General features: G+C 47.2%; 1 protein-coding gene across 1 annotated transcript in view; it reads left to right on the forward strand.

Annotated features, from left to right (window-relative positions):
• Window positions 1-9297: 9297 nt before the first annotated feature.
• The window catches only part of LOC126236048 (phosphatidylcholine:ceramide cholinephosphotransferase 2-like), a 321725-nt gene continuing 307765 nt past the window's right edge, over window positions 9298-23257 (forward strand). Inside the window, exon 1 of the mRNA XM_049945086.1 lies at window positions 9298-9416. Coding sequence (XP_049801043.1) covers window positions 9406-9416 — 11 coding nt within the window. The 5' untranslated portion in view covers window positions 9298-9405. The remainder of the gene's footprint in view (window positions 9417-23257) is intronic.

Below are 23257 nucleotides of genomic sequence, written 5' to 3' on the forward strand. Positions count from 1 at the left end.
AATGACGTGCTACAGACGCGAAATTTAACCGACAGGAAGAAGATGATGTGATATGCAAATGATTAGCTTTTCAGAGCATTCTCACAAGGTTGGCGCCGGTGGCGACACCTACAACTTGCTGAGATTAGGAAAGTTTCCAGCCGATTTCTCATACACAAACAGCAGTTGACCGGCGTTGCCTAGTGAAACGTTGTTGTGATGCCCCGTGTAAGGAGGAGAAATGCGTACCATCACGTTTCCGACTTTGATAAAGGTCGGATTGTAGCCTATCGCGATTGCGGTTTATCGTATCGCGACATTGCTGCTCGCGTTGGTCGACATCCAATGACTGTTAGCAGAATATGGAATCGGCGGGTTCAGGATGGTAATACGGAACGCCGTGCTGGATCATAACGGCCTCGTATCACTAGCAGTCGAGATGACAGGCATCTTATCCGCATGGTTGTAACGGATTGTGCAGCCACGTCTCGATCCCTGAGTAAACAGATGGGGTCGTTTGCAAAACAACAATCATTTGCACGAACCGTTCGACGACGTTTGCAGCAGCATGGACTACCAGCTCGGAGACCATGGCTGCGGTTACCCTTGACGCTGCGTCACAGACAGGAGCACCTGCGATGGTGTACTCAACGACGAACCTGGATGCACGAATGGCAAAACCTCATTTTTTCGGATGAATCCAGGTTCTGTTTACAGCATCATGATGGTCGCATCCGTGTTTGGCGACATCGCGGTGAACGCACATTGGAAGCGTGTATTCGTCATCGCCATACTGGCGTATCACCCGGCGTGATGGTATGGGGTGCCATTGGTTACACGTCCCGGTCACCTCTTGTTCGCATTGATGGCACTTTGAACAGTGCATTTTACATTTCAGATGTGTTACAACCCGTGGCTCTACCCTTCATTCGATCCCTGCGAAACCCTACATTTCAGCAGGATAATGCACGACCGCATGTTGCAAGTCGTGTACAGGCCTTTCTGGATACAGAAAATATTCAAATGGCTCTGAGCACTATGGGACTCAACTGCTGTGGCCATTAGTCCCCTAGAACTTAGAACTACTTAAACCTAACTAACCTAAGGCCAGCACAAACATCCATGCCCGAGGCAGGATTCGAACCTGCGACCGTAGCAGTCGCACGGTTCCGGACTGCGCGCCTAGAACCGCGAGACCACCGCGGCCGGCTACAGAAAATATTCGACTGCTGCCCTACGTACTCATATGGTGTGCAAACAGTGCCACGCCTCAGTATTTCATTGCGTCCGAGGATCACGCACGAAAATGTGTCGTAGCGTTCCTTTCCGAACTCATACCAGATACTGGTCGAATTCATGCTACACGAATGTGGGATATACACTGGAGCCATTGAAGCCCCAAACAAACTGGTATAGGCATCCGTATTCAAATAGAGAGATACGTAGACTGGCAGAATACGGCGCCTGCAGCCCTGCAGAATTCATGGTGTCACTTCCCTACAGCACTACTTCAGACATTAGTCGAGTCCATGCCACAACATGTTGCGGCACTTCTGTATACAGGGTGTTACAAAAAGGTACGGCCAAACTTTCAGGTAACATTCCTCACACACAAAGAAAGAAAATCTGTTATGTGCACATGTGTCCGGAAACGCTTACTTTCCATGTTAGAGCTCATTTTATTACTTCTCTTCAAATCACATTAATCATGGAATGGAAACACACAGCAACAGAACGTACCAGCGTGACTTCAAACACGACTTCAAACACTTTGTTTCAGGAAATGTTCAAAATGCCCTCCGTTAGCGAGGATACATGCATCCACCCTCCGTCGCATGGAATCCGTGATGCGCCGATGCAGCCCTGGAGAATGGCGTATTGTATCACAGCCGTCCACAATATGAGCACGAAGAGTCTCTACATTTGGGAACGGGGTTGCGTAGACAAGAGCTTTCAAATGCCCCCATAAATGAAAGTCAAGAGGGTTGAGGTCAGGAGGGCGTGGAGGCCATGGAATTGGTCCGCCTCTACCAATCCATCGGTCACCAAATCTGTTGTTGAGAAGCGTACGAACACTTCGACTGAAATGTGCAGGAGCTCCATCGCGCATGAACCACATGTTGTGTCGTACTTGTAAAGGCACATGTTCTAGCAGCACAGGTAGTGTATCCCGTATGAAATCATGATAACGTGCTCCACTGAGCGTAGGTGGCAGAACATGGGGCCCAATCAAGACATCACCAACAATGCCTGCCCAAACGTTCACAGAAAATCTGTGTTGATGACGTGATTGCACAATTGCGTGCGGATTCTCGTCAGCCCACACATGTTGATTGTGAAAATTTACAATTTGATCACGTCGGAATGAAGCCTCATCCGTAAAGAGAACATTTGCACTGAAATGAGGTTTGACACATTGTTGGATGAACCATTCGCAGAAGTGTATCCGTGGAGGCCAATCAGCTGCTGATAGTGCCTGCACACGCTGTACATGGTACGGAAACAACTGGTTCTCCCGTAGCACTCTCCATACAGTGACGTGGTCAACGTTACCTTGTACAGCAGCAACTTCTCTGACGCTGACATTAGGGTTATCATCAACTGCACGAAGAATTGCCTCGTCCATTGCAGGTGTCCTCGTCGTTCTAGGTCTTCCCCAGTCGCGAGTCATAGGCTGGAATGTTCCGTGCTCCCTAAGACGCCGATCAATTGCTTCGAACGTCTTCCTGTTGGGACACCTTCGTTCTGGAAATCTATCTCGATACAAACGTAGCGCGCCACGGCTGTTGCCCCGTGCTAATCCATACATCAAATGGGCATCTGCCAACTCCGCATTTATAAACATTGCACTGATTGCAAAACCACGTTCGTGATGAACACTAACCTGTTGATGCTACGTACTGATGTTCTTGTTGCTAGTACTGTAGAGCAATGAGTCGCATGTCAACACAAGCACCGAAGTCAACATTACCTTCCTATAATTGGGCCAACTGGCGGTGAAGTACAGTACATACTGTCTAAACTACGAACTACAAACTACAAACGTAGCGCGCCACGGCTATTGCCCCGTGCTAATCCATACATCAAATGGGCATCTGCCAACTCCGCATTTATAAACATTGCACTGACTGCAAAACCACGTTCGTGATGAACACTAACCTGTTGATGCTACGTACTGATGTTCTTGTTGCTAGTACTGTAGAGCAATGAGTCGCATGTCAACACAAGCACCGAAGTCAACATTACCTTCCTATAATTGAGCCAACTGGCGGTGAAGTACAGTATATACTGTCTAAACTACGAACTACAAACTACAAACGTTTTGTTTTTTCTTCATTTTAAATGTCAGCCACTAAATTCAAATTGTGAACGGCCGGGCTAGTGGCCCCATGTTCTTCTCTCCGTCAGCAGATGGCAGCACTTTTGCCACTCTGGTTTACCAGTTCGCCTCCTCGTTCGCATCCGCTACTTCCTGTTCTGCGCTCATAGGCAGCACACCGCTCCTGGTACATGCGGCGCTCGGGGACCACAGCACAGTGTAAGTGTCGTGATATCATTTGTATATATTGCCACCCCAGGCAGTCGCCCGTAGGACTGTCTGGTGCCACTTGCGCATTGACATAGGTTTCATAGCACCTAGCCCGACCGGCGGTTTCGAAATGTTTTTTAAAAGTTTTTAAAACTTTTTAGAAAAAAAATTGTTTTTTGTTTTTTATGCGTGTTGCGGCGTGTGAAAATTATCTTCCGTCTTTTACTATTTCCAGTACGACACCTGAGGATGGACTTATAACAGCCCGAAACCGGTCGTGTGAAAAAAAAAAGAATTTACAACTGAAGCGGTATTTTCAACCTCTGCTACTGAGGCATCACTACGTCGGCTCCAACGTCGGCCAGTAGTGATATTATGCGGGCACACAGACCCTCCCAGCAACGTGGTGCCGGGCAGATTATTTTCCTATTTTCAGAAAAAAACTGTTGCATAACGTATCGAACGTCCGTCGAACGACACGTGGGTTAGGAGTACACGATCCAGTCAGCTTTTCTGACTGTAGAGTCTTGTACCGCAAGGAAGCAAGGGAGAAGATGTTGTTATGGGTGGCCGGTATCATCTTCTTACAACACAAATGCACACGTGGATTAATAGCGTTATTTGTTTACATGAGCTGGAAACATTTACTTAACTTGAATAACGTCCATGTTTTGTGATACAAGCTCATCAGTAATAGTTCTCTTGCAGACTGATGTAATGTCAGTATCAGTAATCTTGGTATCGCAAACTTGAGTTTCTCACTGCTAGTAAAGTACAATTCTGGTTGACGTAAACTAGTCCCACTATAGTCACTAATCTGGTCTCTACGTACTGTTGTAGCCTGTGACGAACTTAACCCGCTGTGTGAGTAACTCGACAGACGCCAAACTGGATGGTTGAGTGAGGTCCTTCGGTCAGTGGCTGCGGCCTAAATACGTGGTGTCGAGAGGGCGTTGGTGGCGCGTTGCTTGTCGATGTGTCTCTGGCCTCTCTCGAGATAGGCGCGCTTGATTCTGCGGATACCAATCGATCTTGGCGCTTCATTGTTGCCAGCTGGTGTGCTGGTGACAGCTTATGCCAGCACAGTGACCAGCTGTCAAAAGCCTGGATGACCACATTTTGTGGCACGGGCCGCTGGGGACTAGCGAGAAGAGAGTCATTGAGGTTCTGGGAGGTACTGACAGGGATTTGTAGCCATTCTGTGTCCAGTGTCGTGGCAAGCTGTTCTAGATTTCACAGTTGAGGACCCATGGCACGAACAGCCTGATCGACACGATCCCGCAGATTCTCAATTGGGTTTCAACCTGACAGTTTTTTGACCAGGGGAATATGGCAAACTCGTCCTGGTGCTCTTTGAACTATGCACATTGTCAGCTGTGTAACAGAGATACCATCGTGCCGAGGAAAAACAAGTTGCATGTAGCGGTGGACAGGGTCCCCAAGGATAGATGCATATTTGTGTTGATCCACTGTGCCTCTCAGAATGACGATATCACTCAGGTAATGTCACAGAACCGTTCCCCAGACCATAACGCTCCCTCCCCAAGTCTCGGCCATTCCGACGATTGTTGCAGGGCCGCACACGGCACAGGCTAACTGTGCCATGGAGCATAAAACGTAATTAGTACAGGAAGGTCACCTGTCTCCACTCACTGGACCTACAGCTGCGGCAAGTATCGCCGTACAAATCCAGCCTACGTCGAACATGAAGCAATTAACATGTGTGCACGAACCAGGCGCCTGCCACAGAGGCCCATAGTAACGTTCGCCGAAAGATCGTTGACGAGAGGCTGCTGGTAGCCGCTTGGTTCATCTGGTCAGTCAGTCGCTCAACAGCTGCACGTCTGTTCGCCCGTAAATGTCCCCGTCGTTCACCCCTGTCATCTATGGCCCATGGTGCCTCGGTGTCGGTTTTGGATAGCGTCATTTTTGCCATGCACGAACAGTTTACAAACAGCCGTTTCTGAAATGCCTTGACCCTTGGCCCGAAAGACAATGACCATGGTGTTTTGATCTTCAGATAAATCGCTCCGTTTCCTCATTAAGAGAACGACTAGACTGTTTTCCACGATTGCTCGACACTTCTTATGTACCCTCCAGTGTTAGTGTTGCCACCTGCCGTCTGCGAGTGGTTGTTAGACGTTGACATCGAACATAGACTGTGCTCACATAAGTGTGACGGGACAGTCTATAATGTTTTATTAATGGAAGGTAGATTCTTTAAATAATTGGGGTTGGGAGTTTCCTGGTTGATTTCTGTTCCCTGTGAACTTCTATTCCCATCACGAAAATTTCTTCCGCTTGCTGTATTGCTTCTTCGATGTACAAATTGAACAGCAGTAGTGACAAGCTGCCACCGAAGTGGAAATAAAAGCGGTAGCAGTCAACACCAGATTGCGAGATTATAAGCTGAGGCGATGGCGGGTAGCAGGGGGTACCAGGCACCCGTAAGCAGCGCTGTGCCACCCGCAGAGAGGAAGACGCCGCTAGGGAATATCAACAAGGAGGCGGAAGGCAACACTGTGAAGGTGTAGCAGACGTAAGGCTTGAGGAGGAGGAGGAGGAGGAGGAGAAGAAGAAGAAGGAAGATATTGGCTGATAAAAAAAAGGAACGCTTATTTTGTAGCCGATGTTAAATATCCATTTCTTGATGCCAAAGTAGTTAACTCGGACAAATTTCGATGTCATAGGGTGGGGAGTCGCCTCAAAACTGTCGCTCGAGACGGAGTTCCATCTGGGGTTTCTGACGGCTATATATTCCGTCAGATGCCGGGAAACTCCGTCACAGGTTTCTCGCAGCGGCTAATGCTATTTGCGGACGTGAAGCGGAGAGGTATAAACGTCGATTTTGTTTACGGTGCCTCCTGTAAATATTGCCGGCAGCCACGAAAGCGGATCGTCTGGCGAACATGCACGCAGCCGCCTGTTGGATGGGCGGGCGGGGAAGGGGTGTGAGGGATGGGGGGGTGGGGGTGGGGGGAGGAAGAGTTCGGGATGCAGGTGTAGTGTTTTGTTTACGAGGCGGAACCTATGGCGGTGCGCCAAGGCGAGCAGCCAGGTGTGCTGCCATCCCCCTTCCAAGTCCGCTACCGACTGCGTTGCTACCTGTACAGTAAACAGTGCGTTCTCGTCTAAGTATTCTGTAACTCGACAGCCAACGCCTGAAGCTATGTTCCTTGGCCTGAAGCTTGGCAGAAGATAACATTCCCGACAAGCATGGTCCGTCTCTCATAACTCCGATGTTGACGGTACGGTAAACCCTAATTCTCCTTTTCTTTCCAACAAGAAAGATTGTCGCTACCTTCCATATTTTCTCGAATTTCTTTAATTTTAATGTCGATATCATAACGCAAGCTATACGAGGATAGTCTAAAAAGTTTCCGACCTATCAAAAAAACAACACTTGTTTTATTCAAATTTATTTTCATTTTTAAGATAATCTCGTTGTAAGTTCCTCTCCCAGCGACATTCCCTCTCTTTAACCTGTCCAAATAATACTGGTGTATTTCTGTGCAAAATAGTTGTTTACGAAGGGGTTTAGATTAAATTAGATTACATTAATTTTTCGTTCCATAGGTCCGTGCTGAGGAGATCCTCGTGGATGTGGAACATGTCAATATCTTTTTATTACGCTGAAATAACAATACTAATAGTATGAATATATAAAATACATCATCTGTTTCTATTAAAAAATTCGTCAATGGAGTAGAACGAGTTGGCCACTAGAAGTCTTTCAGGCTCCTTTTAAACTGATCTTTATTTGTAACTAAATTTTTTATGTTTGCTGGCAAGTTATTGAAGATGAGTGCTCCAGAGTAGTGGACCCCTTTTTGAACTAAAGTAAGTGCTTTTAAGTCCTTGTTCAGATCATTTTTGTTCCTGATATTGTATGTATGAACTGATCTGTTTGTTGGAAAAAGATATATATTATTTAGGACAAATTTCATTAATTCACTGTGCCAGTGTGGCGTAGTGGTTAGCGCATCTGCCCAGTGACCCCGAGACCTGGGTTCGAATACTGGCTTGGTACAAATTTTCATTTGTCGCTTCAGTCTGAAACGTCCCCTTAGAAAAATTAATGAATCACTGTGCTGGAAAACCCCTTACGTTATTTGATTTTCAAACAGCTGAGCAGAACTGAACGTACTCAGACATAGCGCTCTTTACCTATTCTGATCAACACTAAACTGACACACAATATTTTTAGCGACACTAAACTGACACACAATATTTTTAGCGCAACGCAATCTGACTTTCAATAATCCCTACAAAAGAATGGCCCTGACTAACGTTAACCTATACCTTTCAAAAATCACTTACCTCACAAAAATCTTCGTTACTCAAACTACTGCAGTACAGCGTGCGCCAATACTGCCAGCTGAATAAAAGATTCTAACTACTGAAGGCACTAACTACTGATAGGTATAGTTAGCAAATGAAAGATTTTGGTAGAGAACAAACAATGTATTTACCTTAATAGTGTTCAAAAGTCATAATATATATATCAGTTCATGATATCCAGTATTACAAATTTACTCTTTCTGGCGGACACACGTCCAGATCGTCCGCTCTTAAAATTCTGCCGTCTCTCTCCCCACACCCACCACTGCTGGCGGCTCACCTCCAACTGCGCAACGCTACGCGCTGTTCACATTCAACTGCCCAACACTACAATAGCGACTATTCCAACAATGCCAACCAGCCACAGACTGCACACAGCACAGCCAGTGATTTGCATACAGAGCGCTACGTGGCGTTACCAATATATAAACCTAAACACCCTACTTACAAGTCTGTACATATAAATCGTAGGCGTCTAATACTTGAAAAGGTCTCTGGAACCATACAGTTTCCCGGTATGTTAGATTTCCTTTTACGTCAATGCCAGCTTCTACATTACTGAAAAAAACATTGGCGTCGCACGAAATTGCTTATCGTCGAACATCAAGTCACCTTGATACGGCGAGAAGGATGCCTGACAGTGAAGATTCAAGAATATTGGCGTTAGTGAAGGACTGTTTGTCATGGCATATTAGTGAGTGTATGTTTTTAAATCCTGAATCAAGTCCATAGAGTTGCAGCATTGCCCCCGTAGGGTAGAGATTGTGCTTACGAGTCCTCGTTCCGAAATTTCAAGAATGATTTGTGTGTGAAATCTTGTGGGACTTTATTGCTAAGGTCATCAGTCCCTAAGCTTACACACTACTTAACCTAAATTATCCTAACACACACACACCGATGCCCGAGGGAGGACTCGAACCTCCGCCGGGACCAGCCGCACAGTCCATGACTGCAGCGCCCTAGACCGCTCGGCTAAGAATGACTTCCGTCGAAGCTTGCCTTTTAGGCTCTGCCAAACACGGCCATTAAGCGTTTTCAGTTTCTGTCAATGAGGGTCCGTCTAAGTAGACGGGCGACTACTTCGCCTCTAGACTAAAGGTTCTGCGTGCGACGTCAGAACAGAGATAGGCAGTGGGCTCGGAGGACAGCTGTCGCCCTCGAGAAGTTTCCGAGACAGAAGAGGAGCAGGCGGCCTTATTGACCAGCAGGCGGCATCATGCAAAGGGGCGGTGCTCGACCCAGTGTCCTCCGGCCGGGCCTGCATATTTGATGCACCTGCCGGGCACGGCCGGAAGCTTCGAGAGAGCAAGGCGACAGCAGTAATTAGTCGCGCGCCTCTCAGGCCACTGCTGTGCCGTGCTGTGCCTGAGTGTGGCGTGGCCTCCGACTGGCCATTGGCGCGCTGCCAGCGGGGCGGGATAGGACCGGCCGGCCGTTGCTGCCTGGCGGGCCACACACGGCCACGCACAGTAGTCAGCCAGCCAGCGACTGAACGGTCAGGCGCGACTGCGGCCGCACGCGTGGGACAGCGGCGGCGTCCAGGGACAGCGGCCACCATGAAGCCCAGGTACGCCGCTGAACACCGCGAGTATTGTGTACAACACCACGGCGAGGCGCGCGCGACTTGCTGAACACTGTGCACCGTAATTGCGAGACGAACTCATTACACCGTCTTTTGCCGAACATCGTTACTCGCGTGCTTTATTGAACATTGCGGGGTGAGAGTATTGCAGGACGCTGTGAATCGATTTTATTTTTTAAGGCTATCATCTTTTCTGTGTTACTGAACGCCACGAGGAAACTGTTAAACACTTGCGGTGCTGAACACCGTAAACGGTTATTGCCATCATAGTGAATACTCAAACACTGTATTGCTAAACACCGCCAATAGTATCTACTGAAGAGCATTATTCAGCGTGTGATTTGCCTACACTGTATTCAGTAATCTGAAAGGAATCTCAGGGCACACTGTCTCGCTGAAAATTACGGGATCAGTTACAATGAACACCGCGAGTAGTATATTGCAGAACAGCACGGCAATGGCATTGGATTTTCCAAACACACTGCTTCGTAATGGGGAGATAAAGCACAGTAATGGGGAGATAAGGCACAGGACACAAATCTTGCTGAACAATACTCTGTGTCAACTGCTGAAAATTACAGGCCGTGGTTACTTCTGAACGCTGTGAATTGCTCAGTACTTTTCGGTGCTTCTGAATGATGTGAAGACGATGAATCGTTTATATCACTCATCAGTAAAAAGCTGATGCACCGCATTTCTAAGCACTCCCAATAATTTTTACTGAAGGTCACTGCAGAACGTGCAATATGCCGAGCACTGCCCGTCGTTATCCGAAGACGAGCACAGGGTAAGATGCCTTGATGAAGACCGACAAATCACGTTCATTGCTGAAAATTACAGCTATATGCTGCGCTGGACATTTTGAATTACCTATATTACGGGCAAGTGCTGCTTCCGCGCTTTCGAAGAATTTCAACCGGTCTGAACTTAAGCGAGTAAGGTTGTGCGGTGGTAAGACGCACACTGCACTCGTATTCTGGAGGATGGGTGGTTTAGATCCCAGATCAGCCATCCAATTTTAGGGTTTTCTTCATTTCCCTAAGTCAATTAAGGCAAATGTCGGGACGTACCTTTGAAAGGACACGGCCTATTTCCTTTCCCAGTCAAGGCTTGTGTACTGTCCGTGGTAACCTCGCCATCGATGGAAGACTAAGCTTTAATCTTCCATACTGAAGATCCCGACATACTTGTACTCCTGAATTTTCGGAGGCTTATGTGTTGCTAAGAGCCGGCCGGTGTGGCTGAGCGGTTCTAGGCGCTTCAGTCAGGAACCGCGCAACCGCTACGGTTGTGGTTCGAATCCTGCCTTGGGCATGGATGTATGTGATGTCCTTATGTTAGTTAGGTTTAAGTAGTTCTAAGTTCTCAGATGTTAAATCCCATAGTGCTCAGAGCCATTTGAACCGTTTCTTACTAAGAAGATTCTGTACTGCTGGCCACCTTATCGTGACGAACACCAAAGTTGACATGTACCGTTGCTAAACATTGCACGTTGCAGCACTGCAGAACTCATTTTATTGAAGACCGCTAATGGTTTATATTGCTGTTCAGTACGAGACGCGCGCGTTGCTGAACACTGTGAATCATTCTTATTCTTCGCGACTGAGGCCTCTCCTCTCTAGCTGCGTGGAGTTTCTGACCTTTTTGTAGGTGCCCCACACACCGTGTACATACGACCAGAGCCTCCACTACTGCTGCGGCTTTCTTTGAAGGTCGGGAAAGCCACGGGTGAGCTATCTGTGGACGGAAACGCCACGTTGATGTTTCGGGCCGCGAAGTCCGCAGTCGGAAGGTCGAACACGAGCCGTGGGACTGGTTAATTCCGTAGTACGCTTGTAGCGCTGAAGCACTGCGTTGCTAAACACCACCAACAGTACCTACTGGACAACACTATGGAGCGTGCTATTTCAAAATGGCTCTGAGCACTATGCGACTTAACTTCTGACGTCATCAGTCGCCTAGAACTTAGAACCAATTAAACCTAACTAACCTAAGGACATCACGCACATCCAGGCCCGAGGCAGGATTCGAACCTGCGACCGTAGCGGTCGCTCGGCTCCAGACTGTAGAGCCTAGAACCGCACGGCCACTCCGGCCGGCGCGTGCGATTTACTTTTCTGTGGTACAGACATACAACGCGTGTGGATAACACCGAACCGAGAGCGTAGTAAATTACATCAGCAACAACTCAGCACCACTGCCAGTTCAGATCCAGGTACAATGTTTGTTCACTGTGTGTGTGTGTGTGTGTGTGTGTGTGTGTGTGTGTGTGGAGGGCCAGCGAAGAACAGCGACGGCGTTTGCAGGGAGTGTCGTTCTGCCGTGGTGACTGGTACGGTATAGGGCAACCAAAACAGTGGCTGTGGGCGTCTGTCGGCCGCGCAACGCTCTGTGCGCTGCCACCCGGCTCGGGTTTACGCAACACGGACCAGGAGCAGCGGTCAGTGATAACTTGCGTGCCAGGACGTAAACACTCTGACGTCGCTCCATCTCCTCCGTCGTGATAATGGAGCTTCTGTCAGGATTTTCACAACCTGAAATAGATACCTGTTCTTCGTGCTTTCTCGGCACCAAGCTGCAGTCTAATAAGAGCAAATATGTAACACACGCTAGTGACGGAACTCGTACATTATTCTCTCGTTGCTTGCGGTTTGTGCGCTATTTTCAGATAATGCCATCAGCAAACTGGCACAGGTACGTGTCGTTCGTGTAGCAGACAACCGAACGTAATCTTAAGATATAAAATAAAAGAAAATGTTGGCGACTATTACCGCGCTCTCAGACGGAACCATAACTAACAATATCTATGGACTGGGTAATCTGTTCAGAGGCGGAGAAGGCGATTACGTACATGGTCTCACAAATCGCGTGAGTCTGTGGTACTTATCTAGGAAATGTAACTTTTCCTCTTTTCACACATTTTGGTTTGCGTCTGGAACAGCAACAACAGTATTCACTGTTGCGACCGTCACAAGCAAACTAGCAGAAATTCTTGCTTTTCCTAACCATAATCATCGATCGTGTTTTTCACAAAAAGTCTAAACGGTGCCCACTAAACGGTTCTTACTGTCAAGTACATATTTTTTTCTTACATTGATTTTTATTACAATAGTTCTGGCTGTCATCAGAGAAACAAGTGGAGAATTTGTATTTTCCTGCGACAATGCTTGAAAACATTCATAGACACAAAAATTTTCGTGTACACAATTAACGCCACGAAGCTTCTGGCGTTATCCATCAGATCATTTGCATATTATCTTGAACAGTAAGAATCCTGTAACAACCCATTGCAGTACGGCGAAAAATATGCTTTTAATATATATACACACGAAGATTTCGCTCCATTAAGAACGAAATATTGTGTACTACCTACTGGAAGGTTCTGAACCTCTTCACAAAGCTAGTCTGATATTCTGTAATGTCGTCTTTTTTTTTCACTAAGCGACACTGCATGCTTCCTTCAGGAAGTGAAGGAACACAGCATCTAACTGTGCACTTAATGCTTTGTCGAGCTCTCTGATAAACAAAGCGAGCTGTTTTTACTACATCTGTGTTACCAGGATCGTTGTTGATTCCCACAGAGAACCTTTTCGTTACTCTAAAAGCTCATATATAACACGCGACGATAAATAATTCTCTACAATTTTGCAATACACTGACGTCAGAGACAGTGGCCCACAGTTATGCGCATCTGACCGACGGCCCTTCTTGAAAATGGGAATAATCTGAACTCTTTCCCAATCGTTTGTAGTCCCTCGTTCCTCCAGGGACCTACGATAACCTGCTGCTAGAAGGGGAGCACGTTCTTTCGCATCTGTACAGAATCACATACGTCCAGTTCCCTGGCGCTTGTTGCGCGATTTTAGTTGATCACTTACCTCAATACCTGTCATTTCAGCTTTTTAAAAATATTTTTACACTCCCTGCCTCCCCCCCCCCCCCAAGGTCCGATCGGTCGCAAAATGGAAACGGCAGTGAAAATCAAAAATGTGTTATCTGCTACATTTAGCTACACTTTCCAGCTACTTCCCTACAGAGTCGCCACTCCGACTTGTAGACCATTGCCGTTGCGTGGTACCAACTTTCTAAGATCCTCGTCGAAGAAGGCAGCCGCATTTGGTTTCCGCCAATTCCCTGCGCTTTTCTGCAGCTCGTTGTCTGTGCCAAAATGCTGTCCTCACAGCCAGCGGTTCACGCGAGCGATCAAAATGAGAGGGATCCAACTCCGGGCTGTGTGATGTACGATCAAAAACTTCCCGTCGAAAACGCTGCAGCAGCATCTGTGTTGTGATCCACTTGCTGAATTATGTCATCTGTTGACACACGCTTCCTTCCCTGACCGCCAGCACCAAGAACGTCTGTACGTCCTGGTTCGAAGTTCCACCACCACTGCCGCAGTTTGCTGTCATGCAGAACAGTTACGTTATGTGGGCTGCATGGAATCAGGCGGAATACCTTAGTGTGTAAAAGACATCGAATGACTGCACGCACTTCACGCTTGGCGGGAGACTATTGTTCTAGGCATCTGACGTGCTCACTGTGCGCTCAGAACTGGAAAGCGCGACGTGACGCTCTATCGACAGGTATACTAGGAAGAGGAAAAAAAAATGATCGTGTGGCATTCATAGACAGGAGGCTCCATCCGGGGTGATCGGCCGCCGAGTTGCATGTCTTATTTCAGGTGACGCCACATTGGGCGACGTGCGTGTCGGTGATGTTGAGGTGATGATGAGGATTAACACCCAGTCGACAAGCGGAGAAAATCCCCGGGAATCGAACCCGGACGCGCTGCAGGGTAGACAAACACGTTACCATTCAGCTAAGTGGGCGGAATGCTAAGCAGTACTAGACACATTGCGCAACACATCTGCGCAAAGCTTCGTTATATTTTCACTGTGGTTTTAATTTCACGACCGATCGGACCTTGGAAAAAAAAAAGTCTCGTGTTATGACCGAAAGGAGGAACCATAGTACGATCTTCCGCAGTGAACCAATTGTGGTATATTTAATTCCTAATTTCTAGTTTGTTTGTGTCGTTGTGTGCTTCGGTGGTAGTGTGGTTACCGAGACATTGTACGGGATAGGTTCAAAAGGCTCTCAGCTCTATGGGACTTAACTTCTGAGGTCATCAGTTCCCTAGAACTACTTAAACCTAACTGACCTAAGGACATCACTCACACCCATGCCCGAGGCAGGATTCGAACCTGCGACCGTAGCGGTCGCGCGGTTCCAGACTGAAGCGCCTAGAACCCCGGCCGGCTTGTATGGGATAGGTTTCATTCTGCAAATACTACAACGTTGAGTGACTTCCTCGAAAGCGTAGAATAGATTCCTTCTGACACGAACCTCGAATTAAGGAGGAAGAAAAATGGCCTCAAACTCGAGGGGAAATGAAGCTTTAATTATGACGCAAATCCCTTAGAATCGAACGACAGGAATCAGTACCCGGTTTTCATCTTTCCGTGGTCGAAATAGATTTTCTCTTAGCTGCCTTAAAGTGTGATCTTTAATACCGTAGCGGTGTATAGTGGTGTGCGGCCGTGTACCAGAGTGAAATCAGCAGCGTTCTCTCATCGCGCTCTAGATGGGACAGGCAGCACCTTCTTAGCGGCTAGCTTTCGCTTGCCGCGCTTACATAACCCAACGAACTGGTTAATTTCTGCCTGTCTATCTCGCATTATGATAACCGCCAGATTTTTGCGGCAAAGATGGATCTGATAGACCAAGAGGATACACCAACCATAGTTTTTTTCTTTTTTTTAAGTGAGGTCCTAGCCTCTCTTCTTACATTTACGTCAGTCACCTCCCTAAATCTGAAAGTATCGCAGAACTTCTTCTTCTCTCACTTCGACGTTCCCTGGCGCTTTGCTTCCGTCATAGCGGAGACCTGGATTTGAGGCGGTTAGTACTTATGAGATCAATGCATATCGTGTAATGGAAGTTGTTCTTGATATTTTTGGATACTTTTAATTGCCAGTGAGATCGTTTCAGCTTCAGGAAGTTGGATGAGCGCCAAGATCGGAAAGCAGGCGCACTGTGTAGGCCTGAGTAGGCTACTCCTACGATTATTCTCTGTTGCCTCTCCTCTAGTATAGCTGCACGGGCGCGGTTATACCGGACAGGCGCACAGTATTCTGCCACAATATCCGCCCAGCGATCCTTAAGGCGTCTGCCTAACAGCCCCGTCATGTAGTTGCAGAACAGAATTACGGTTCTCCAGTTCCCTCTTCGAGCCCCTCTAAGATCTGCGTGACAGCGGTCGGTCCAGCGTTACTCCTTCATAGACGTAATTTTCTGTTTCCGTTTTATTGATAATACTGTCTTATTTTCTTTGGGATAAGGATGCCACTTCGTTTAATATTTACGTAGATCAAATGAAACTATATGGTTCCAGAGATCTTTTTAAGTCTTAATCATCTGTGATGTACATATGCAGACTGAAGCGACGAATGAAAATTTGTACCAAGATCGGGATTCGAACCCAGATCTCTTGCTCACTAGACGAACTAACCACTACCCTGGCGCAGTGACTTTGCACAGACGACCCTAGCACGCCTCCCTCCTCAGTCCAAATTCGCATTCACACCTCAGCCCACTTGGTACTGCCCCTAGATATAGATAGCATTACAGAGACTCTCCAACTGTATGAAACGGGGAATCCTACCTGAAAGCTGAGCAAAGGTGATTTAATCGAATGGAAATTACTTAGGTTCTCCCACCTAGCCCAGGCATCTGCAAGAACTTTGTTAATTTTGATCTGACAGGAATATCGTTATGATGAAAGTTGTTTGATTAGAAAAGCCATAGTCCGCTTGCTTAGCTCAGAGTGTCGTCACAGTAGCTCAGCGTGTTCGGTCAGAGGGCAAGCTTACCTCTGTGATAAAAAAAAACTTAGTAAAGGAATCAACGATCAAATCGAACGGATGACATGTGACATCCGCCCCGACAAAACGCAACGAACAGTACCGAAAAAAAATAAAAGTGGTAACGTATTTTCCTACAATGCAGCGGGCCCGGGTTGGAGATTTTCTCCGTCCGTGGACTGGGTGTTGTGTTGTCCCCATCATCACCGATGCGCAAGTCGCCCAATGTGGCGTCACCTGAAATAAGACTTGCAAACCCGGCGGCCGAACTTCCCAGGTTGGAGCCTCCTGGCCTTCGGTGCCACACGATCGTTTCATTTTTACAAAGGCCGTATCTGAGAAAGTCCCATGTGCTTACTCTACTGAAAACCACTAAAATGCCGTTATACATACAATAAATAAAAAAGGTCAAAGGTATTTAAAAAAAATTGACTTTGGCATTTTTGCGCCAGAATAGTTGATCTGCATGAGCAAAATTCTGTAATATAAGTCTTTTGTAGGTATCACACGAAATTTCGGAGTAGAAATGCATTGGTCCGCAGCTTGTGGTCGTGCGGTAGCGTTCTCGCTTCCCACGCCCGGGTTCCCGGGTTCGATTCCCGGCGGGGTCAGGGATTTTCTCTGCCTCGTGATGACTGGGTGTTGTGTGCTGTCCTTAGGTTAGTTAGGTTTAAGTAGTTCTAAGTTCTAGGGGACTGATGGCCATAGATGTTAAGTCCCATAATGCTCAGAGCCATTTGAGCCAAGAAATGCATTGAATATACGGACAGTTTTGCGCTGTTGTTGCGGCCGTTTGAATGGAATGCCGATTGGAAATTTCCGCCATTCTCCGGGGGTAGGAGCGTCGCTGAGGCAAGCGGTACTCGATGTTTACTCCGCTCTCGGCGGGAAGTGGAATAAATGGGGTAAACACGAGGGCACCGCGCCCGGTCACTTTGCTGAAGAGTTGTTGGGACAGCGCTCACTTTGTCTCATTCATATCTGCTATTCAGGCCCCAAAAATACCATAGTCCCATTTTTGACCAATGCTGATGACCATTGTATTCTTCCTTAGAATAAGTCTCTCATTTTCCATTGTATAAACAGTTAGGACTTCTGCATTTCGTCACATTAAAATTAACATAATTCGAGTGCCAGACATCCTATATATTTAATATTTATAGAGTGTATTGGGAGCCGGCGCGGTAGCTCAGCGCGTCCGGTCAGCAGACTGGCGCCCTCTGTAATAAAATAAAAGAGTAAAGTTTTGATACGTAGACTTTAAGAGACGCCATTCTACGTCCGCGCAGAAGCGATCTCGCAGAGGAGTAGCGACGACAAAGAAACAGACAGAGGGGGAAAAAGGTGGTTAAGTGACAGGCTGTGGATCTAGCGGTCTCGGATTCGATCCGCAGCAGTCGTACGATTTTTATCTGTCACTTTTTTCCCAGTGGTTCGGAACCTGCTTTAAACTGGCTCGATAAATCGGGTCAACGGTCGGATGCAGTGAATGGCGTTCCACCTCTAACAGCACCAAGCGTAGTAAAACACTGTGGTGTTCAGACCAGCTTTCAGTATGATGACAGGTTTAACTTTTTTTAAAAGGATGTAATATATAGATTCTTCAGGTCGTTATTATTGAGTCTGACTTCATATTTTTCAAGGCGTTTGATATTAATATGTATGGACATGGAAGTATTTTTCCAAGATGAATTTTCATTATGCAGCAGAGTGTTCACTCATTTGAAACTTTCTAGAAGATTAGAAGTGTGCCAGACTGGGTCTCGAAGGTCGGTCCTTTGCGTTTCGTGAGCAAGGCTCCGCAATAGCCTTTTTTCCGGGCGTGGTTGTCCTGCAAGTTTCGCAGGAGAGCTTCTGTGCATTCTGGGAGGTAGGCGACGAGTTCCTGGCGGAAATACGTAAAGCTGTGAGGACGGGTCGTGAGTCGTGCTTAGACAGCTCAGTCGCTGGAGCACGTGTCTGCGAGTGCCGAAGGTCGCGGGTTAGAGTCCCAGCCCGCACACAGTTTTAAGCTTCCAGGAAGTTTCACGAAAGTATTTGTTTCATTTGTCTCGTTTGGTATTAGGGAAGCTACAGGATAGTGAAGAGACCGTAGGAGTAGTGGCATGTGCCGACGATAACACTCGTGAATAGTAGCTCCAGAAGCAAGCCGGAAGATGGTCCTTCAACAATTATGCCGATGGTGGATAGGAGTCAGTTTGTCTGTTGCGCCTGAAAAGACAACTTACATGCTTTTAAAAGGGAATCTTTGTAAGAGACCAGATCATGAAATTGAGCTACAGGCCCATAAAGAGAGAGTCCTTCACGAGATACGTAGGGTCTTCTTCGACGAACGGCAGAATTATGGTACGTATATTCAAGAATTGAGCAAGAGACCCAGGAACATTATGAACAAAATCATTACTCTCGCCAATTACGATTATAAGCTGCCAGTGTAAAGAACAAGAACGTATTATAACGTTAAGTTAACTGCGATCATAGGATACAGTAAGAGTGCTCGGGCCCACAGACTTTTCCTCTTAACACCAGCACGGATACGTGGACTCGTTCTTCAGTATGAAGGGAGCTTGTGGCACTGTGTCAGTTGTTGCGATGCAAGTAACATTTGGCTCGGTCTCCAGATGTGGGAAAAAGCGGCGATATGTTTACTGAAGAAGGAACAGTATCATGAAGTGCTGTATTTAATAGGAATACGGGCCACAAGCATGCAGCGTATTCAAAATCAGACCCTCCATCTGTGGGAGGAACGATGGAATGATGCCCAGACAGCGAGGCGCACCTACGATATTCCGCCAAATGTAAAACAGAGAATGAAGCGCCGAATCCCTCAAGAGGCCCCACACCCTTCTTGACTGACCATGGGCTCTACGCCACCTACTGGCATCGAATTGGTAGAAGTATGTGTGAGGTTAAGAAAGTATGCCAGAACAGACCATCTGCGGACGTCTGCTGATACTGATCGGCAGCAACAGAATCGGAACGGAGGTACGGCGTTGCGAAACAGAATGGCAGATGGCGTTGCGAAACAGAATGGTAGATCTTGGACAACATTGCTGACGCTATTTCAAGAAAGGCCTGGCTAGCGCGTTATTTTATCAACCAACCCCCATCTCCTGCACCACAAGAGGTTGCGACAGAAGATCGAGAAGCAATGCAGCGAAGGCAGCTGAGGTCAACAAAATGGTTCAAATGGCTCTGAGCACTATGGGACTTAACTTCTGAGGTCATCAGTCCCCTAGAACTTAGAACTACTTAAACCTAACTAATCTAACGACGTCACACACATCGATGCTCGAGGCAGGATTCTAACCTGCGACCGTAGCGGTCGCGCGGTTCCAGACTGTAGCGCCTAGAACCGCTCGGCCACCCCGGCCGGCTTGAGGTCAACAGCTGCCGCAGAAGAACAGCCGACGCCGAATGCGCAGCCATCGTAAGAACACCACAGAGAAACGGAGTCGTGGGTCGTGTGTCGCCACCCAAGGAGCCAGAAAACGGGTGACATGAGTCGGCCGTTGGTGTGTGACTGCGCTCGCCACCAACAACAATGATGCTCCCTTGGCACAGGGGAGTCCTTCCCTGCAAGCAGGGAGCCAACAAGCAATGGAAGTAGCAGATGCTACAACAGCGCGCAAGGAACCGACAGGGCTTGCCTGTGGACCGGGGAGCCATGGAGTCCATTGTGGAATGTTACAGACAAAAAATGAAGTTATTATATCAGTAGTAGACATAAATTTAGTAGCTAGTAGATGTAGTTTTTTTATTCATACTAGAAATAGTATTATTATATATACGTATACATACCTGGTAATTTTTTCCACCGTGTACAAACTCTATGGATTTATTGATGAGAGAACACGGAACAGAAAAGGTGTAATGAGCTTATGTCCGGAAATGCATGGTTTTCATGCTAGAGACCATTTATTCAATCATACTTTGTTACAGAGACTGCGGTCTAGTACGCGCTGTACCATGCAGCCACAGTTACCGTATACATGGTTTCCTCCTAGAGAGTGGTACTGTTCCTCATATGTCATGCTCTAACGCCCTCTCCTGTCACAGTAATTGGTAATGTTGTGTCCGATTCACTTCTCTTGCTGACTTATACTGTAGTGGATGTGATACAGCTTTTTACACAATGGTTCCGTATTCGAATCGAGAGCTTGCCGACGTGGTGTTTACTTACGGAAAGACAAATGGCAACGGGCTGCGGGCAGCAAGGTTGTATCAGGAGACCTATCCCCACCGACAACAGCCACAGCATTCAATGTTTGCAACAGTGTTTCGCCGTTTGTCTGAGACAGGGTCGTACATGTACGCGTTGAGGCATAAGGAAATCATTTTCAACAAATACTCTGACTGTGGCTGCATGGTACAGCGTGTATTAGACCGCAGTCTCCCTAACAAAAAATGGTTCAAATGGCTCTGAGCACTATGGGACTTAACATCTGAGGTCATCAGTCCTCTAGAACTTAGAACTACTTAAACCTAACTAACCTAAGGACATCATACACATCCATTCCCGAGGCAGGATTCGAACCTGCCACCGCAGCGGTAGCGCGGTTCCAGACTGAAGCGCCTAGAACCGCTCGGCCACTCCGGCCGGCTCTCCGAAACAAAGTATGGTCGAATAAATGGTCTCTAGGATGAAAACCATGCCTTTCCGGACATAAGTTCATTGACCTTTCATCGATCAATTCCTGAGTTTGCCGGCCTCGGTGGCCGTGCGGTTCTAGGCGCGTCAGTCTGGAACCGCAAGACCGCAACAGTCGTAGGATCGAATCCTGCCTCGGGCATGGATGTGTGTGATGTCCTTAGGTTGGTTAGGTTTGATTTGTTCTAAGTTCTAGGGGACTGATGACCTCCGATGTTGGGTCCCATAGTGCTCAGAGCCAGCCAATTCCTGAGTTTGTACACTGTGGGAAAAATCACCCTGTGTATTATTGATAGTGGAAATAATATGGGGATGGAAGGTAGTATTGTGTGGGATAAATCTACTATTAACGCATAATTTGTGTAAGAATCAATATAGCCTACGTTTAAATTACAGATAATAGGATGGAATAAATCGTCCCATTCGTGCACTTTTTGCTGCTGCTGCTGTGCGTTATACGTCTGCCACGTTTTTTGATCGTGGCCAACGTTGCCGTTTTCTGTCTGGTTTAGCAAAGAGCACCGCGCCGTCCACACACCGTGCCGTGGCACAGACATTTAGCGACGTATTGCAGCGGTCAGCCAGTCCTATTGCAGCTCCCTGATAGACGCCGTGCTGCTAGGCACACAGACAGACTGTTCGTTACGTAATGGCGTGTGTTCCACTTCGTCCAGCAGGCTTCCAAGTGGATCGAACATCTGCAGCTTCTGCGCGGCCGTTTACTGTCCTCCCGTGTCGAGATAATCACACAGGAAGCGTTCCTGTGCACTACGTTGATAGTCCTGGTCCATATACAACACCCGTTTCCGCCTCAGTAATTCTGAAAAATTCAGATGTTTCAAAATTCGTTGCCATAGTGGCTGTTCTTGGCAAAAACAGAGCAACGAAATGAACGGAAAATTTTATATTGAAGTCCGTCAACTGTCTTTTCACTAGCGTTTAGTAATCGCACATGTAAATTTCTAAGCACGTTGTGATATTAACGCTACAAAAACACCTATCTGTGGGTGACACTGTAGTCCGTTTCTAGTTGAAATTTCAAAGTTATTTTAGGGCTTGGGTGCGGTGGAGAAAGGTAACCTATAGCAGAGCACGATACATGACGCGAAAGCGAGAAAACTTTTCCACATAACCATAGAATAAAACGTTCCCGGGCTTGCAGCCGCGTCAAGTGGTTAAGATGCCAAGAGCTTTCGATCGAGGACTGTTTGTCGATTGTCAAGCGGTGTGACTGTCAGAGGGCTGCTTAGCACGGCCTTCCTAACAGCACTGTCGCTGTCATTCCAATCTCCTCCTTTTCCTTCTAATAACACTAAACATGGCTTCAAAAGTGCTACGCTAATCTATACCATTTTAAATGCCCTTCACTATTATAATTATTATTTTTATTCAAGTGAGTTATTACTGTTTTTGTCATTGTTGTTATTATTCTTCTCTACATCTACGTACATACTGCGCAAGCCACGGTAAAGTGCGTGGCGGAGGGTACGCTGTACCACTACTAGTGTTTTTTTTTTTTTTTTCCTGTTCCACTCGCAAATACAGCGAGGAGAAAACGACTCTCAGCAGTCCTCCGTATGAGTCCTAGTTTCTCGTACCTTTTCGCGGTTTTTACGCGTATTATACGAGTGTTGGAACTTAAATAGTGGCAACTATTTATTCACTACCGGTACAAAAGAGTTACATGTTTGCACCTGTTACTGTCCTTCAAAGTAGTCTCCAGCGTTGTGTAGAACCAGTTGCCAGCGATGTGGAAGGCGTAGTATACCGTTAGCAGAGCCTGTTGCTGTTGATGGTGCGAATGGAGCGGTCTACCGCCTGTCGAATCTCTGGAACAGTACTGAAGAGAATGCCAAGAAGTGGTTCCTTCATCTTCGGAATCAAATCAAAGTCACAAGGACTTAAGTCCGGGAAGTATGGTGGATGGTACAGTACTTTCCAGTCCCATCGACCGAACAGAGCAGCCACAGCTTGCCGTGCAAAGTGATGGGTAGGTTGCGCAGAAAGCATGGCATCGATCGCTGTCCACTAACCCGGCAACAGCATGCATTTCTTCCTCAGAGACGCGAGGACGACCTCCCCGATGCAGGTCTGCCACAATTTGCCGACCTTCGTTGGAGGTTTTTACCCAACGTGCCACTGTTCTGTACGGCAATGCCGATTCCCCGCACGCCTCTTGAAGACCTTGATGACACTGTTGTGCTGTACGACCTCTGGCACATTCAGACTTGATCCAACTCCGTTGTCCTGTTTCGAAAACATAGTGACACCGTTACAGTAGACCGCTCGCTCACAAGTGACTGTGTTTCCCT

Source organism: Schistocerca nitens, chromosome 2 (assembly GCF_023898315.1).
Source record: "Schistocerca nitens isolate TAMUIC-IGC-003100 chromosome 2, iqSchNite1.1, whole genome shotgun sequence".
NCBI classification, from domain to species: Eukaryota; Metazoa; Arthropoda; class Insecta; order Orthoptera; family Acrididae; genus Schistocerca; species Schistocerca nitens.